Source organism: Rhyacophila brunnea, unplaced genomic scaffold (genome assembly GCF_057557595.1).
Source record: "Rhyacophila brunnea isolate RB1 unplaced genomic scaffold, BYU_Rbru_1.0 scaffold_12, whole genome shotgun sequence".
NCBI lineage: Eukaryota > Metazoa > Arthropoda > Insecta > Trichoptera > Rhyacophilidae > Rhyacophila > Rhyacophila brunnea.
This window is the reverse complement of record NW_028232774.1, coordinates 5,021,185-5,037,121: the sequence shown is the minus strand read 5'-3', so window position 1 is coordinate 5,037,121 and position 15,937 is coordinate 5,021,185. Positions and strand designations below refer to the sequence as shown.

General features: G+C 33.9%; 1 protein-coding gene across 1 annotated transcript in view; it reads left to right on the top strand.

Annotated features, from left to right (window-relative positions):
- Positions 1-1,002: 1,002 nt before the first annotated feature.
- LOC147077680 (uncharacterized) overlaps positions 1,003-15,937 on the top strand; it is a 184,891-nt gene continuing 169,956 nt past the window's right edge. Inside the window, exons 1-2 of the mRNA XM_085960630.1 lie at positions 1,003-1,869; positions 5,977-6,163. Of these exons, the coding sequence (XP_085816756.1) occupies positions 1,035-1,869; positions 5,977-6,163 (1,022 nt within the window). The 5' untranslated portion in view covers positions 1,003-1,034. The remainder of the gene's footprint in view (positions 1,870-5,976; positions 6,164-15,937) is intronic.

Here is a 15,937-nt window from a genome sequence, read left to right as displayed (position 1 = left end):
TTATAAAAACCAGACGACTTTAAATATATAATTATTCTAAAGTGATCAAATTATCACTAGATCAGAGATAGACGTACACTTATTTAAAATGAACTAATTGCCGTAAACATTATTTATATTTGTTTTTATTAACTTTAATTGTGTATCTATCTTCGGTACCCGTATTTACAAATTGAATATTAAAAAAAAAACATTTTATCGCTATTCTACGCAGCAAAAATGTTTTCATTACGAAAACATAATATTTACTAATAACAATAGACAACAAACAATACCTAGCTAGAACTCTAAAGGTTTTTTTTTATTACGACGTATATTATATTCTCTGAATTACATAACAAATACATTAATTAATAAACTACAGTCGAACTTGGTTCTTACGACGAAGATGGACCGACTGAATTTGCTTGTTATAAGCATTACTCGTTATATCGTTATATAAAATTTTTCGCGCCACGTTATATTTAAACATAGAACATAAAAAACCTGAAAACCATCGTAAAAATCCCCGAAACAAGCATGGCATTAATAAAGTACAAAATAAGTTGTTTATTAGGTAATAGGAATTAGGTTAGGAATTAGTTAACTAGGTACCTACTGACTTCACAAAGCTTAGATTTTTACATGCAATTTCAACCATATGCGTGGATACTTTTTCAATGTTGTCGGCGAAAACACTAATTAGACACTTAACTAGTGTCATAGACGTAATCCGATCCCGGCGGCATCGGTCTAGTTAACTGCCCGGTCCGATTTTATTAGGGTCCTAGGGTACTAGGGTCGAAAATATTGTTTTTAAACGATCGACACATTAACAGTTTTGCTCGGCATGCCCGAGAAGTAGCTCGTTATAAAAGTGAATAAATGTATGGAGAAAATCATAAACTAAAATGTCAACGAAAGTTTACTCATTACATCCGAGAACTCGCTATTTCCGTGATCGTAATAACCATTGTCTGTATTTCTTTTATTCAACGATTTTTTTTATTGTTTCAGAATTATCCAGAGAAAATCGACCTTGGAATATTGACAACATGGCGATCAATAGTCCGGGAGCTTACGGCTCCCAAATTTCTCCAAAACCAAATACTCCAAAGAGTCCAAGACATTTCGTATTCCCTCAAAAAAGCCCATCGGTAGCTTCAAGTGGATCATCGGGATATTTTACTCCACAGTCAGGCTGCAGCTATGATAGAAGCCCAAACGCATACTGCAAACCGCCAAAATCGCCAAAACTAATGAATCTCAGAAGTCCAAAAAGTCCACGACAATTCAATTTTGCACAGCAGCAAAATGAACAAGACCCTCCTAGTCCTATTAAAGAACATAACTACATATCCAGGTCTACAGTGCAAATTTCCACGTCACAAGACGGTGGATATAAATCATCAAGACCTGGCAGTGTCAAAGGAAGAAAAGTTATAACACCTCCAGTTCATATTCACACAAATCCAGGATATATATCTCCTAGTAAATGCTCTCCAAGATATAGCTCCAGTAGTACACTTACAAAGAAGAGTCCATACTCTTCGACTAGTAACCTTCAAAGTGAAAGATCTCAGAGGGAATCTAGTAAAGGAGAAACAGATGACGATGGGCGTAGATCAATCAGACGCTGCAGAAAATCGACGTCTGATCTGACTGAAGAAACCGATGAGACGCCTGTGACGAAGTCAACCAGTCTGAGTAGACCTTGTTCTCCGATGAGACGGGGCTCTATGAAAGGTGGGCTCGCTTATCTTGCCAGCAGAAGAGGTTCAAGAGACTCCGTGTCGTCCAACTGCTCTAAAGAAGATATCGGGCCGCTGAACTTTCAAAATACAGTCAGGGGACGTCAAAGAAGGACTTCCAACTTTTTAGAATTACCAGGTAAGCTTTTAAAATATTACTGAATTACATTATGCATAATTCTTTACTATTTTGCTGATCTAAAACAAAAATGGCTTCTCCATTTGAAATGAAATACATACAATGTTATATCATAATCATCATCATCTCAGCCGGGGTCAATCCACAGTTGGATGAAATCCTCCCTATCTTCTTTGCTTCCACATATATCCACCAAAACTTATTAGTTATAGTCATTTAGTGCCTCTTGGGTAGCACTGTATGGCGGCATTTGTCCAGTGTTTGTCGACTCAGCGACTAATATGTCCAGCCCATTGCCATTTCTTCTGATTATCAAACTCGATCACATCGCATACCCTTGTCTGCCTCCTTATCTATTAACTTAAGTCTTTCCGCGTTATACCCTACATGCACATTTCCATGCCACTTTGGGCTACTGGTAATTTTTGAATTTATTTTAAATTAAGGGTCCATAATATTTCATATACATACATGAGAACTGGTAGCATACATTGCTTAAACACTTTTTTCTTGAGACACAATAGGAGCTCACTTTTGAAGATAAGTACTATTTATTCTGCGAGCAATCTCGTCATTCACAGCTCAGTCAAGTTACACTATGTCGCATATACAGCAAAGCAGTTTATTTATTTATACTTTGTATATATATAATATAATATACATATAATACTTCTCTGGTGAACGATATTTGTTAGATTATTGTAATAGGTAATTAATTAGTATGTAGTCATCTTTTTAATATAATATATGAATACCGGTGTCGTGTAAAAAATGAATATTGCTGTTCGGTTCCGGTTCGTGAATTATTGTTAAAAAGTAATAAAAATAATTTATTTTCTTTTTTTTTCAATGTTATACGAAACTTATCGAAATCAACGCAAAAATAATATTTATGAACGTGACTTAAGGCGAAGTCTTCACTGAGCCTTTTCTAAAGAGGCACCTAGCGGAAAAATACGAAGCTTGCAATTTGAGACATTTTTTTGATAATTTACAATTTCAACTGTATTAATGAATAAATATATAATTGAAAACATTAAAAATAAAAATATTTTTTATTTTAAGTCAAAGACAAACTTACAATTGTAAAAAATGTAATAAAATGTGAATTTGTTCTATCGATCCGCACCCTATTATTACATATATTTTATGGTCATATTTATTATTAAAATTTAGTTTATTAAGTTTTCTAAGCATCACCTAAGCGATTTTTGACAAATTCATAGTTTTAATATTTTTTATATCTATTTTAAAAAACATCGATTTTTATAAAAAATATAAATGTGTATAACTTGAAATCCTTTTTATTTATATTAATATAAATATTTTATTTATATTTATAAAAATAATTGATTTGATATAAATAAAAAGGATTTCAAGTTATACACATTTATATTTTTTATAAAAATCGATGATTTTTAAAATAGATATAAAAAATATTAAAACTATGAATTTGTCAAAAATCGCTTAGGTGATGCTTAGAAAACTTAATAAACTAAATTTTAATAATAAATCTGACCATAAAATATATGTAATAATAGGGTGCGGACCGATAGAACAAATTCACATTTTATTACATTTTTTACAATTGTAAGTTTGTCTTTGACTTAAAATAAAAAAAAAAAATATTTTTAATGTTTTCATATACATATTTATTCATTAATATAGTTGAAATTGTAAATTATCAAAAAAATGTCTCAAATTGCAAGCTTCGTATTTTTCCGATAGGTGCCTCTTTAAAAAAGGCTCAGTGAAGACTTCGCCTTAAACCTAATCGATGGCCTAATCTTGTACGCCACAAATTTAACGATTGCTATTCCATTTTACTGTCTGATCTTGGCAGGTATATAACAAACAATCGAAGACACTTTTTTTTAAAATATTACATTAAATAATTAAGTACACAAATATGCTTTTGAGAAAGTATCGAACGTTCCGGTATGTAATTTTTTTTTATTTCGAGCGCTGCTCCAAGTTCTCTTAGTAGGCTATTTTACTAATAGTCATTCGAATAACCATTTAGGTTTACAGCCTGAATCCAAACACATATTGAAACAAAACGTCAACCAGATTCGATAGTACTTTTCGAACCCTGCTATTTTATAGATGGACATTATGTCCTTTCTCTACTGTGGAAAAATGTTCTAGTTTTTATATTTAAAATTTATGTAAAATTCAAAATAATGAAAAACTACCTACCGAAGTACTTATTCTATTGTACGTAAGCTATCGTGAGCCTCGAAGGTGGTTTCTTTTGTGCTTTTTGCTAGTGTTTTCATAGTGAAAGCAGGTCTGATATATTATTATTTTTATCATGATTTTTATCAAAATGCTGATCGAAACAATCTTGCCTACCACTATAAATATGGTACGATGATGGGTTTCTTTTGTTGTAAATATTTACTGCTTCTATTCGTCAGTATTTTCAAACAATAGATTTCAGTAAACTTGCGTTATTCGATGAATCGGAAGGCAAAAATTAATTAAACCAGTGATTACTATATTCATGCCTTGTCATTGAATTGTTAATAACGATGGTAGTGCTAATTATTGACTATCTTCCAATGCAATGCAGTAACCTATTTGCAATAAATGACGATTTTCGATTGCATATTTCGTTTCAATTATTAAGTTTTTTTTAGCAAACTATATTAGAGGCTAAAAACCTCAAATAAAAATGGGCTGGATATATAGCTCGAAGAAAAGAAAATCGTTGGTCAAATTTAGTCATCCAGTGGTATCCAAGAGGTACAAAACGTCCGCAAGGTAGACCTAGATGCCGCTGGATCGATGAAATGATAAAGTTCTGCGGAAGTACGTGGCAACGCAACGCACTGGACCGAGATACGTGGAATCAGCTTGGAGAGGCCTTCATCCAGTAGTGAATAGATTCAGGCTGATGATGATTACTGTTTATTTTAATTTATGCAACAATCATCATTTTCTACAAATAGTTTACCATAATATTATTTCATTCGAAGTATGAGCAATAAGCACTACCATAAAAGTTTACAGTGTCGTGCCATGGCCTGACTATAGTGTGCCTTTATTTGAACTATAAGATTACAGGAGCAGATTCAATGACTCAGCCGATAAAATATTTAACCTATAAGTATACAATGCTATAACCCAGCGCTGCCCAACTTCTTTTAGGCCGTGGGCCATTTTTTCTTTAGCAAACATTTCGGGGCCAAAGAGGATAGGTAAATGAAAAGTCAGTTAATGTCAATTCAAAAGATATTTTTTTTATACAAAACAAAAATAACACATAACTAGAAATAATAAAAACAATAATATTATTAAGTCATTTAATTTTTTTTTTTGTAAAAAACTTTATTCATCATAAATTAATTACCCTTACAAAACAAAAATTATACTTATACGTACTTATAAGTTATTTATTGGGAGCATTCTGACCTTAGTTGTTGAGCAACAATTTCTTTTATGTCAATATCAACATTTGTTGTGGCAAGTCTAATTATATTTTCAAGCGTGGAGTCCTTCAGGCTGTTTTTATATTTTGATTTTATGTATTTTATGTCAGAGAAGGCACGCTCGCAGATATATGTACTTCCGAACATAGAAATGATTTGTAGTCCAAAATCTCTCATTTTTGGGTATTCTTCTGTATCCAAAAGTTAAGTTTGGTAATAAGTTATCATATTTTAATGTATGATTGGTAATTCTGAACACAATTTTATATTTTCTTTCACCGGACATTAATTTTCATGTCAAATATTAATTCTGACAAAGTTTCCTTACTCCCCAATGTTTGATGAAAAATTTGCTGTACAGCTCGCGGGCCGCAAAAAAAATTTGGCGGGCCGCCAGTTGGACAGCGCTGCAGTATAACTTATACAATACAATGAAATATTTTTTTTTTTGATTCATTTAATCTCTAAATTTTCGCTACTATTCTGAGTTATAAAGGCTAGAATGTGTTTGCCGAGTGTCTTGTATTATAGACGACTGTACATATACAATATGTTTTTTTGTAATGTAACATGACACCGTTGACATGTCCGCATTTAAATTAATATTTTTTTATCTTCGACAGATCGCCGATGTTAAACGTCATTATAATAATTATAATTTCATGAATTTCAGTGGCGGCGCACGCCCGCCCCAGGGTATGCTCACTTCCCGAGCAGCCGCTGAATCCTAGAGCTTCCGACGACTTATACCGCCTGAGGACCTTCTCCATTACGACTAAAGGAGGTGTTGTTAACTGCGGCGACTCCATCATCAGCAGGAGATCACGCTCTAACACCAGCGTTAACACCACTGCTAGCAGGTAAGATCATTTAATGCTCATCTTTTAATAAAATGTCGGCGGCAGTTACTCGAAGGGTGACAAATCGAGGAGAATCACTAGTTATATTATATAGAAATAGGTACCTAAACTTAGTAATAACGGAAATATCTTTCCATTAAAAAATTCAGCTCACTGGTTGGAAACAAAATGACATATATTAATTAACATAACAGGTTTAACAGGACTGTTATTTTTTTGTTGGGTTCGCGAAGTCTTGTTTACCTCCGTTGTCCTTGGACGTCACGTCCTTGATGACCAGCAATGACACGTGCAGATTTATAAATTATATTTAAATTATAGGTAGGTACCCATATACTAACCTACCTAATTGGTTTATCCAAATATTTTTGCCAGTCACTCGCGAGTTTTGAAAGTTGTCAGGTGTATTTTTAAATGTATCTGAAACCGTGGACTCGCAATATTGTCTATTGAAGTAGAGATGACATTATTAGATTTAGTGGTAGGTATATATATATTTTAGTAATGTATCCATATAACACATTTCTTAGATAAATGTATTCTAAAAAAATACTGTATAAAAAAAATGGGGCGGCATTTTGTCTAGGGACGTCACTTGTGATACTTAATACAGACATTTGAAAAATAGTAAATATGTACAATTATAATAGTGAAATACAAAACTTTCAGGATAGAGAAAACTGCATATGCGTACTATGACTTCCGGGAATTGAACTCAGAACTGCGCGGTAAGAAAAGGTAGTGCCTTACGCATTAGACTACGAAGGCGGCAATGTTAATAACACTTGTTAAGATAGCTATAGCTCATAACCACACATACGGTCAATATCATAACACAATAACAAAGTAAAGATTCCATCTACATAATGCGTAGCGACATCCACAAAAAGCGAATTTCCTCTAGCATACGCATGACGTAGCAATCCGTGATTCTGTCACTGTTTCCATGCGATCACTGACAAGCGCGGTGGCTATGCTGTGCAGGGCGCATTTCTATTTGGGTTTTGTGAAATTATTACTAGGTACAATAAAAATTTTGCAGGTTTAACCACATGAGTCGCTTATTTTATGGAATTTTCCATTCATGGAAATAATGTTATGTCAACAAAAACCATTCTATTTTCTTCTTCGCTGTGTCCAGTCTCGCTACAATACAGATAATCATACTTTTTCGTGGAACAAACCATCGACGATACTTTTGACAGAATTTAAACATTGGTGAGTTTAAACAGCAATATCTCGACTTAGATTGTGGACGGAAACATGTATGCAGTAGTGGCGAAGGGTAGAGGTAGGCTGTTAAGATTCCACATAAATAGTGCATTTAATTATTGTCAGTCAAACGTATTTGTTTTCATTGAACTAAGACTACAATCTGTAGATAGTGTTTGTTAGTTTTTAAAACTCAATTAAAACCTGCCTAATCCAAGCCATAGTTGATATTAGTAAAAAAATAATCGTTTATCTATAAAATATCTAAAACTTATACTATTAAACGATTTTTATCGATTATGGTTTGGTTATGCAGGGCTTAATGAATTTTATAAAAAAACTAACCAACACCATCTGTAACATATATGTATTATGTATTCTTAATTCAACGAAAACAAATAAGTATGTCTGAAAAGGTATGCACTATTTAGTTCGCACTTCGCCATTTCGGGACCAGTAGTGTACTAGAAATTATAGTATATTGTGTTCTATAAGTTTATCCGGGTACTCGGCAGATAGTAAAAGTTGGACACCCATGGGCTACAGAGTGTCACTCCAGAAATAATAAAAAGCAACATCATTTTCTCAACTTGTATAATGTTATTGGAAATTGCATTTAAGCGGGCATGCCTGGCATACAAATTAGTATTGCATGCTTTTCATTTCATCGCATTTACCAGTTTGGTCGACAAAGAATACATATTTCAACATTGTCTCGAGTGTATCCCATCATAGTTATCAATTATTGGTATAGACTAATAATTTAAAAATAAATACATTACTACGGTGTTAGCGTAGAAATGAAATTAAAATATAGAGTTAACGCTTTCATTAATTCTTAGACATAGAGCTCAAGCCCACGTTTACATTTCCTTTACGATGCTAAAAATTCTGTCCATTCCAATAATGTCAACTTGGGTTACAAGACGACATTGATAATATTGCAGTAGGTAAAGATAAACTCTTAATTAGTGCAACATAAATAAGTAATAAGTTCTAATGGATTTAAGTTTTGTACTATTCCATTTGAGTCATTTTTTCCGACCCGGGTTTCGTCTTTCAGCATCTTCAGGCACTATGTACACTTACCAGAAGGCAAATACACACTGACAATGAATACAATTAACTCTAACTTATATAACAAATCAATGCAATAAAGTGGATAAAAACTTTATCACCTACCTATTAAGTCCACAATAAAAAAAATATATATATAACAAACAAATTATCAATAGTTGAAGTGTTTGTAAAAAAACCCTTAACTTATCAATAAGAATATACTCGATAGTGTATAAAAAATCGTCAAAACCTAATAATAGATCATTATAAGCAATTAAAATACTACACTCCTACTACAGAGGTGGAAAATCGTTTATTCTGGGAACAATGGTAACTAATGGAGTTAACTAATGAGATATATCTATATCAGTCTTTAAAAGTTATTAATAAAACAATAATTAATATTCAATAATATTCTTCCATGATACCTATTTTTTATAATATTATTTTTTTAAATATAACAAATCCACAAATAAACCCACCTAATATACATTATATTAATAAAAAAAATATTAACATAAAACGACTCAAATGGAATAGTAAAAAGCTTAAATACATTAGAATTTAAATTCAAACTCCATCAAGTACCTTCGGTCGATAGTATTAATATTGCAATATTTTCAATTAAAGAGGCTGGAAGAATAAGTAACATTACAGCAACGGCTGGGTCAATAACACTTCACAATTATTTTTTATTCGGCTTCTTTTTAAATCATTTTGAGTATTTTTGTAATATCAATCATTCCAAGTTTCGCTTCTTTATATAACTTTATTGTCGACCAAACAGAATATTGAGAACGTTACGTTTTGCTTTTCCGTATCGTACAATTTAATTTCCAACTTTTAATTTGAAAAGGCAAAGTTAATTTTTTTTTTTTCAGTATTCCAATAAACCTTTTTATCAACTTTGTTAATTCGATGAATTATTGATTCGATTATATACTTATAGTCAGTTATTCATGAATTTATGAATAGTATTTACATTTATAAAAGATTATTTTTCAAATAATATTTAGTAATTTACAATGTGCCCAATCAAATATTTTTGCTAAAATGTATGTTCTTTCCTTCGTTCTTTATCTATGACCGCTATTTGTATGTGGGCACCACGTAGCACTTCCAAAAATCCATCTCTTCTTTCCAAGTCTTTGAATGACAAGTGTGCCCGTTAGGTAACACAAAAAAATGATGAGCCCAACGCATGGCCCCCACATCCTGAAATCGGCCCCCAGGCTAGAATCTTTGTCGGGCACCCCTACCTATCGCTAAGGATAAAGGCAATGTGACGATCTACAGTAGCGTTTTCCAAATGGTGTAGGTACGCGGTAAAATGAATGTATATATGTAGTGTTTTTTGAAGTTATACCTCTTTTGGGGCGTTTGATAGTGAGCGAAATTGAGAGCTGCGCGCACACACCGTTATGAAAGTGCGCGACAGTATGAAGTTAGCTGCGAATCAGTCAGCTGTATACAAACGCAAGTTTGGTAGTAGAATTGTTTCGTCGCCTAGGCAACGAATTTATTATTGTCGGCCATTTGAAATTCCTTACGTAAACAATCGATTATACATCAGAGTGACAGCTATTAATTTAAAAATAAAAACAACTAGAAATAATTATACAATTTGGTAATATAAGTTAAAATGTATAGCAATAAACCAACGGCGCTCCAATAAGCGACCCTTTTTTCTTGAGTGTGTTATTTGACAAGATAGTGGCTAGTCGAAAAATATAGGTTATCACAAGTTTTGTTTTTGTTTTATTACACCAAAGAAGTATAACTTCTAATGCGCGTACATAAGTAGACACAATGATTACTAGTGAAACAAATTTGTGATGTGTGTTTATTTCACTTATCTGGTCGACTCGCTTCGCTGGGCCCCTCCTGACCCCCCAGGCTAGGGCCCTGTCAGCCCCCCCCCCCCCCCGCCTTTTGTGGGCGATTGCCCAACGTCATCACATTTATCAAGCCCCAACGCTAGCGATGAGCCGGCAACATCACACATAAATATCTGAAACGTTGACTTGGTGGCGCAGCATTAATAATGATCAAACTTTGAAAAGCGGCGAATCCAACAAAATGGAGGAGTCTACTTGAGGTAACGCCACATAATCTAGTAACAAAACGAAATCAATTCACAGGAAGCCGGCCATCTAGGTATAAAAAGCATCATAAATCAACTGACCTGACTGCCACTGACGATGTTGCTTGTCGCCTTATCCTCCCACGCTGAAAATGTAACATTTCTTTACATTTAAATATATAAATAACCCAGTTTAAGGTCAATCTAATAAAGAGGCATCCTCCACGTTTATATTACCTCTTCTTATTATGCGTTATCAAATGGAAAAGATGCGACGCGGCCCGACCCGGTTGCAGCCTTAATTTGATTTCCCGCGCAAGAAAATGTACACCTAACCTAACCTTACTTATTATTTAACACCGAAGTGTACAGTTTCTTAAACTTGTTCAATCAACGACACTTTTACAAAAATACAAATACTTGTCTTTATAGATGAGTTACTGGCAGTACAAGGCAGTGACTTGGGGGGTCGCTTGGGGGCGGCATTTACTCGAAGGGCAGCAAATCGAGGAGAATCATTAGGTATAGGTATACATAAATAGGTACCCAAACTTAGTAATAACGGAAATATCTTTCCATTAAAAAAATCAGCTCACTACTTGGAAATAAATTAATGTATTAAGTAATTAACATATAAGGTTTAACAGGACTGTTATTTTTTTGTCGAGTTTGCGATGTCTAGTTTACTTCCGTTATACTTGGTCGTCACATCCTCGATGACCAGCAATGAGACGTGCAGATTTGTGAATTATATTTGAATTATAGGTAGGTACATACTTACCTAATTAATTTATCAAAATATTTTTGCCGGTCACTCGCGACTTTTGAAAGTTATCAGGTGTATTTTTAAATGTATCTGAAACCATGGACTCGCAATACTGTCTATTGAAGTGGAGATGGCATTTCAATTAGTTTTAGTTGTATATATTTTTTAGTAATGTATCCATACAATACATTTCTTAGATATTGGAGTCATGAAAGGATGATAAAAAGTACTGTAAGTATTAAAAAAATGGAGCGGTATTTTGGCGCTGCCTATGGGCAGCATTTTGTCTAGGGACGTCACTGGCACAAGATATGCCATAAAGGAGTATGATTACGTCATTTTATATTTATTCCCAAATATACTTTACCCGTTCGATATACTTAAAGTCATGTAAATTCAGTCAAGGCACACTTGAGTGCATGGTGACCTAAGTCTTGTGTACATTCCCAGTCATAAAAAATACTGAAGTAGGGTTCCGTGACACGCCACGACAGAAACATCTGAAATACAAATAATATAAGAAAAATAAAAATAAATTAACTTCTTCGTCGTGTTGAGTCTTCAATAGACAATGCGTCGCTCCAGAAGTTGGCGAAGGCAACACCATTTTCGTCGGCTTGTAGGATCTCGTCGAAATTGCGGCTTACTGGGCAAGCCTTGCATGAAAAAAGGTGCCCCATGCTTTGCATTTCACCGCACTCGGAAGTTTGGTCATCGGAGAACCCCCACTTCACCATGTTGTCTCGAGTGCGCCCTACCATGGTTCTCAGTCTGTTTAGGGCTTTCCATGTACGGTTCCCGAGAGTGGCTCCGGGTGGGAGATATTCTGCTGGCCTTATCCAATCTTCGTGACCCTCAGAGGCTAGGTTCGCCTCCCATGTGGATAGTCTATCTTCTTCGGGTGGGATGATCAGACGTATGGTTGTCGCCATAAATTGACTGTGTAGAATTTGAACCCACGTCTGTCACTTTCCTAGCGATAAGCTACCGATCTTACTTTCTGGAAAATAACAGTTAATATATTATCTTTACAGCAGTTTAAACACCTCAAATGAAATATTTACATTCTTTTATTTTGCTTGTCTTACGACCCTTAGTTTAAGTATTACAGAGTGTGCATTATACGTCTTGCTTCCGTTAAGTTTTTTCCGCAAGTATTCCCAAACCACAGGTATCCTAGAGCAGTGGTCCCCAACCTTTTTATCGCCGCGGACCGGTCAACGTTTGATAATTTTACCGCGGCCCGCTGACGGGGTTCCATCTGGGGGTAGAGACAATAACACCCGAAGTGTGTTGCTTATGTCCAGTTTATTCCGTTGTTTTGTTTTGGTTGCTGTCATTGCGGAAAACCCCGCTTCACAGAAATAGGATGTCGGAAGTGGCAATAGGGATTTAAGTGTGTGGTGGCAATCTCCGGTTAACCTCTCGTCCATGGAAAGTGGCACAAACCCGAGAGAAATACACCATCTTCTAATATATAAAAAATAATATTTGTTTGTGTGTTTGTTTGTTTGTTTGTTTGTTCGTATTGAATGCACTGCCATACCGTTCATCCGATTGCGATAAAACTTTGTCAACTTATTGCTTGCACTTTCGCAAAGAGTATAGGCTATACTAATATATAAAAATGAATGTCTGTCTGTCTGTGTGTCTGTCCCGTATGCGTTCCTATACCATTCATCCGATTGCGATGAAATTTTGGTAAGTGGTTGTATGCACACCCATGAAGGTTTCTGAATTAGAAAAATCATCATCTTCTTCTTCTTCTTCATTCTATTTTCTTTTATTCATATGGTTCCTATACCATTCATCCGATTACGATGAAATTTTGGTAAGTGGTTGTATGCACACCCATGAAGGTTTCTGAATTAGAAAAATCATCATTTTCTTCTTATTCTTCATTCTATTTTCTTTTATTCGTATGGTTCCTATACCATTCATCCGATTGCGATGAAATTTTGGTAAGTGGTTGTATGCACACCCATGAAGGTTTCTAAATTAGAAAAATCATTATTTTCTTCTTCTTCTTCATTCTATCTTCTTTTATTTGTATTGTTCCTATACCATTCATTCGATTGCGATGAAACTTTCATCGGTTGTTGTGGTAACACCCGTAAAGGTTTCTGAATTAGTACAACCATCTTCTTCTTTTTCTTCATTCTATCTTCTTTTATTCGTATGGTTCCTATATCATTCATCCGATTGCTATGAAACCTTCATAAGTTGTTGTGGTAACACCCGTTAAGGTTTCTGAATTAGTACAACCATCTTCTTCTTCTTCATTATATCTTCTTTTATTCGTATGGTCCCTATATCATTCATCCGATTCCGATCGTCAGTGGTTGTGCCAACACCCCGAAGGTTTCTGAATTTGTATAAACATCTTCTTCTTCTTCTTTATTATATATGTATTCTTTTATTCGTATGGTCCCTATATCATTCATCCGATTGCGATGAAACTTTCGTCAGTGGTTGTGCCAACACCCGCAAAGGTTTATGAATTTGTACAAACATTTTCTTCGTCTTCTTCATTATATCTTCTTTTATTCGTATGGTTCCTATACCATTCATCCGATTGCGATGAAACCTTCGTCAGTTGTTGTGATAACACCCGCAAAGGTTTCTGAATTAGTACGACCATCTTCTTCTTCTATTCTATATTCTTCTATTTGTATGAGTTCCTATTCCATTCATCCGATTGCGATGAAACCTTTATCAGTTTTTGTGGTAACACCCGTAAAGGTTTCTGAATTAGTACAACCATCTTCTTCTTCTTCTTCTTCTTCTTCTTCATTATTTCTTCTTTTATTCGTATGGTCCCTATATCATTCATCCGATTGCGATGAAACTTTCGTCAGTAATTGTGCCAACACCCGCGAAGGTTTCTGAATTAGTACAACCATCTTCTTCTTATATTCTATCTTCTTCTATTCGTATGCGTTCCTATACCATTCATCTGATTTCAATGAAATTTTGATCAAGTGTTGTGCTCACGCCCGCAAAGGTTAATGAATTGATAAAACTATTTTCTTCATCTTTTTCTTGAATTCTATCTTCTTCTATTCGTGTGCGTTCTTATACTATTCATCCGATTGCGATGACATGTTGACCAGTTGTTGTGCGCACGCCCGCAAAGGTTTTTAAATTAGTACAACCATCTTCTTCTTCTTCTATTCGTATGCGTTCCTATACCATTCATCCGATTGCAATGAAATTTTGATCAAGTATTGTGCTCACGCCCGCCAAGGTTTCTGAATTGAGGCAACCATTTCTTCTTCTTTTTCATCTATTCTATCTTCTTCTATTCGTATGCGTTCTTATACCATTCATCTGATTGCGATGAAATTTTTGTAAGTTGTTGTGCGCACACCTGCAAAGGTTTCTAAATTAGTATTATATAAAATACAAAGTTCGTTTAATCCAATTTTGGTTTGTTAGTGCATATTAATAACATTAATGACGTTTGCGTATTTTGGATTCGATTTTAATTTAGTGTTCTTTTGTTTGACCTTTACTCCTATTAGAATTATTTTCATATTGATATATTGTATTACACAGATATTTTAATATTAAAAAAATAATTACCTCTTTTTATTTTTTAAATATCTAAGATAAATATAACCACGAAGCGACCCTGTGCGAAGCTGGGTACTTCAGCTAGTAGTAAATAAAATGGAAATAATTTAATGTTCCTTGGGCGGCCCGGTACCATTTGATCCACGGACCGGGGGTTGTGGACCACAGCCCTAGAGGTATAAATAATATTGTTACGGCCATACTAGTTTGTTTTTCGAAGCAAAAACTGATCTAATAAAAACAACTCAGTCTTAGTAACCCTTTTTAAACTCACCATCTCTTTTAAAAAAGATTAAATTAAACTAGTTTGCTGTAAACTATAAACTTTTTTGCTTCAATTTCATACATTTAGGCTCCATCTATTTATAAGAAAGTTTTCCAACATCTTTTTGACCAGTACTGTTACCTAGTGCTATTATCATATGGTGGGTGAAACGAATTAGTATTGGCAATAATGACAAATTTCATAGTGTTTTTTGCATAGAATAGTATTTTTCATATTTCCCAAAGTGTATATTTTATTATTATTTATTTAGGTTAGCCAACAGAATCAATCACATAGAATAAGTATAATTATTATAATATAGAATAATTACAAGATAAAAAGAACTTTTAAATACAACGTTTTTAAATTTTCTGTTGAATCATATAAACTTGACTTGACTAGCTTAAACGATCAAAAAAAATTGTACTTGATAGAAATAATACTGAAATGTCATATTTATTTCCATAGTAATGCACGTATATATTAATAATTTAGTTGCTAGGACCCCAGACTCCTAGCAACCAATAATGGTGTCGAAATAATTTTTCATACAAAACAGAATTAACTGAAAATGAATTCAATTCTACTTAAAGATGGCTAAAAGTATTTTTAAAAAATGCATAGGCATCATATTCTGATATATTCTAAAAGTTTCAAATGTCTAGCTAGTCGGTAAGTTAGTTAAAAATCGATCGCAAGATTTATACCGGACAAAAAATCACCGGACAAATAAGAATACGAGCTAAGAAAAACGTTGTAATATTAAAATGATATGTGATGGTCCCCAATACTCCCAATAACAGGCGAACAAAC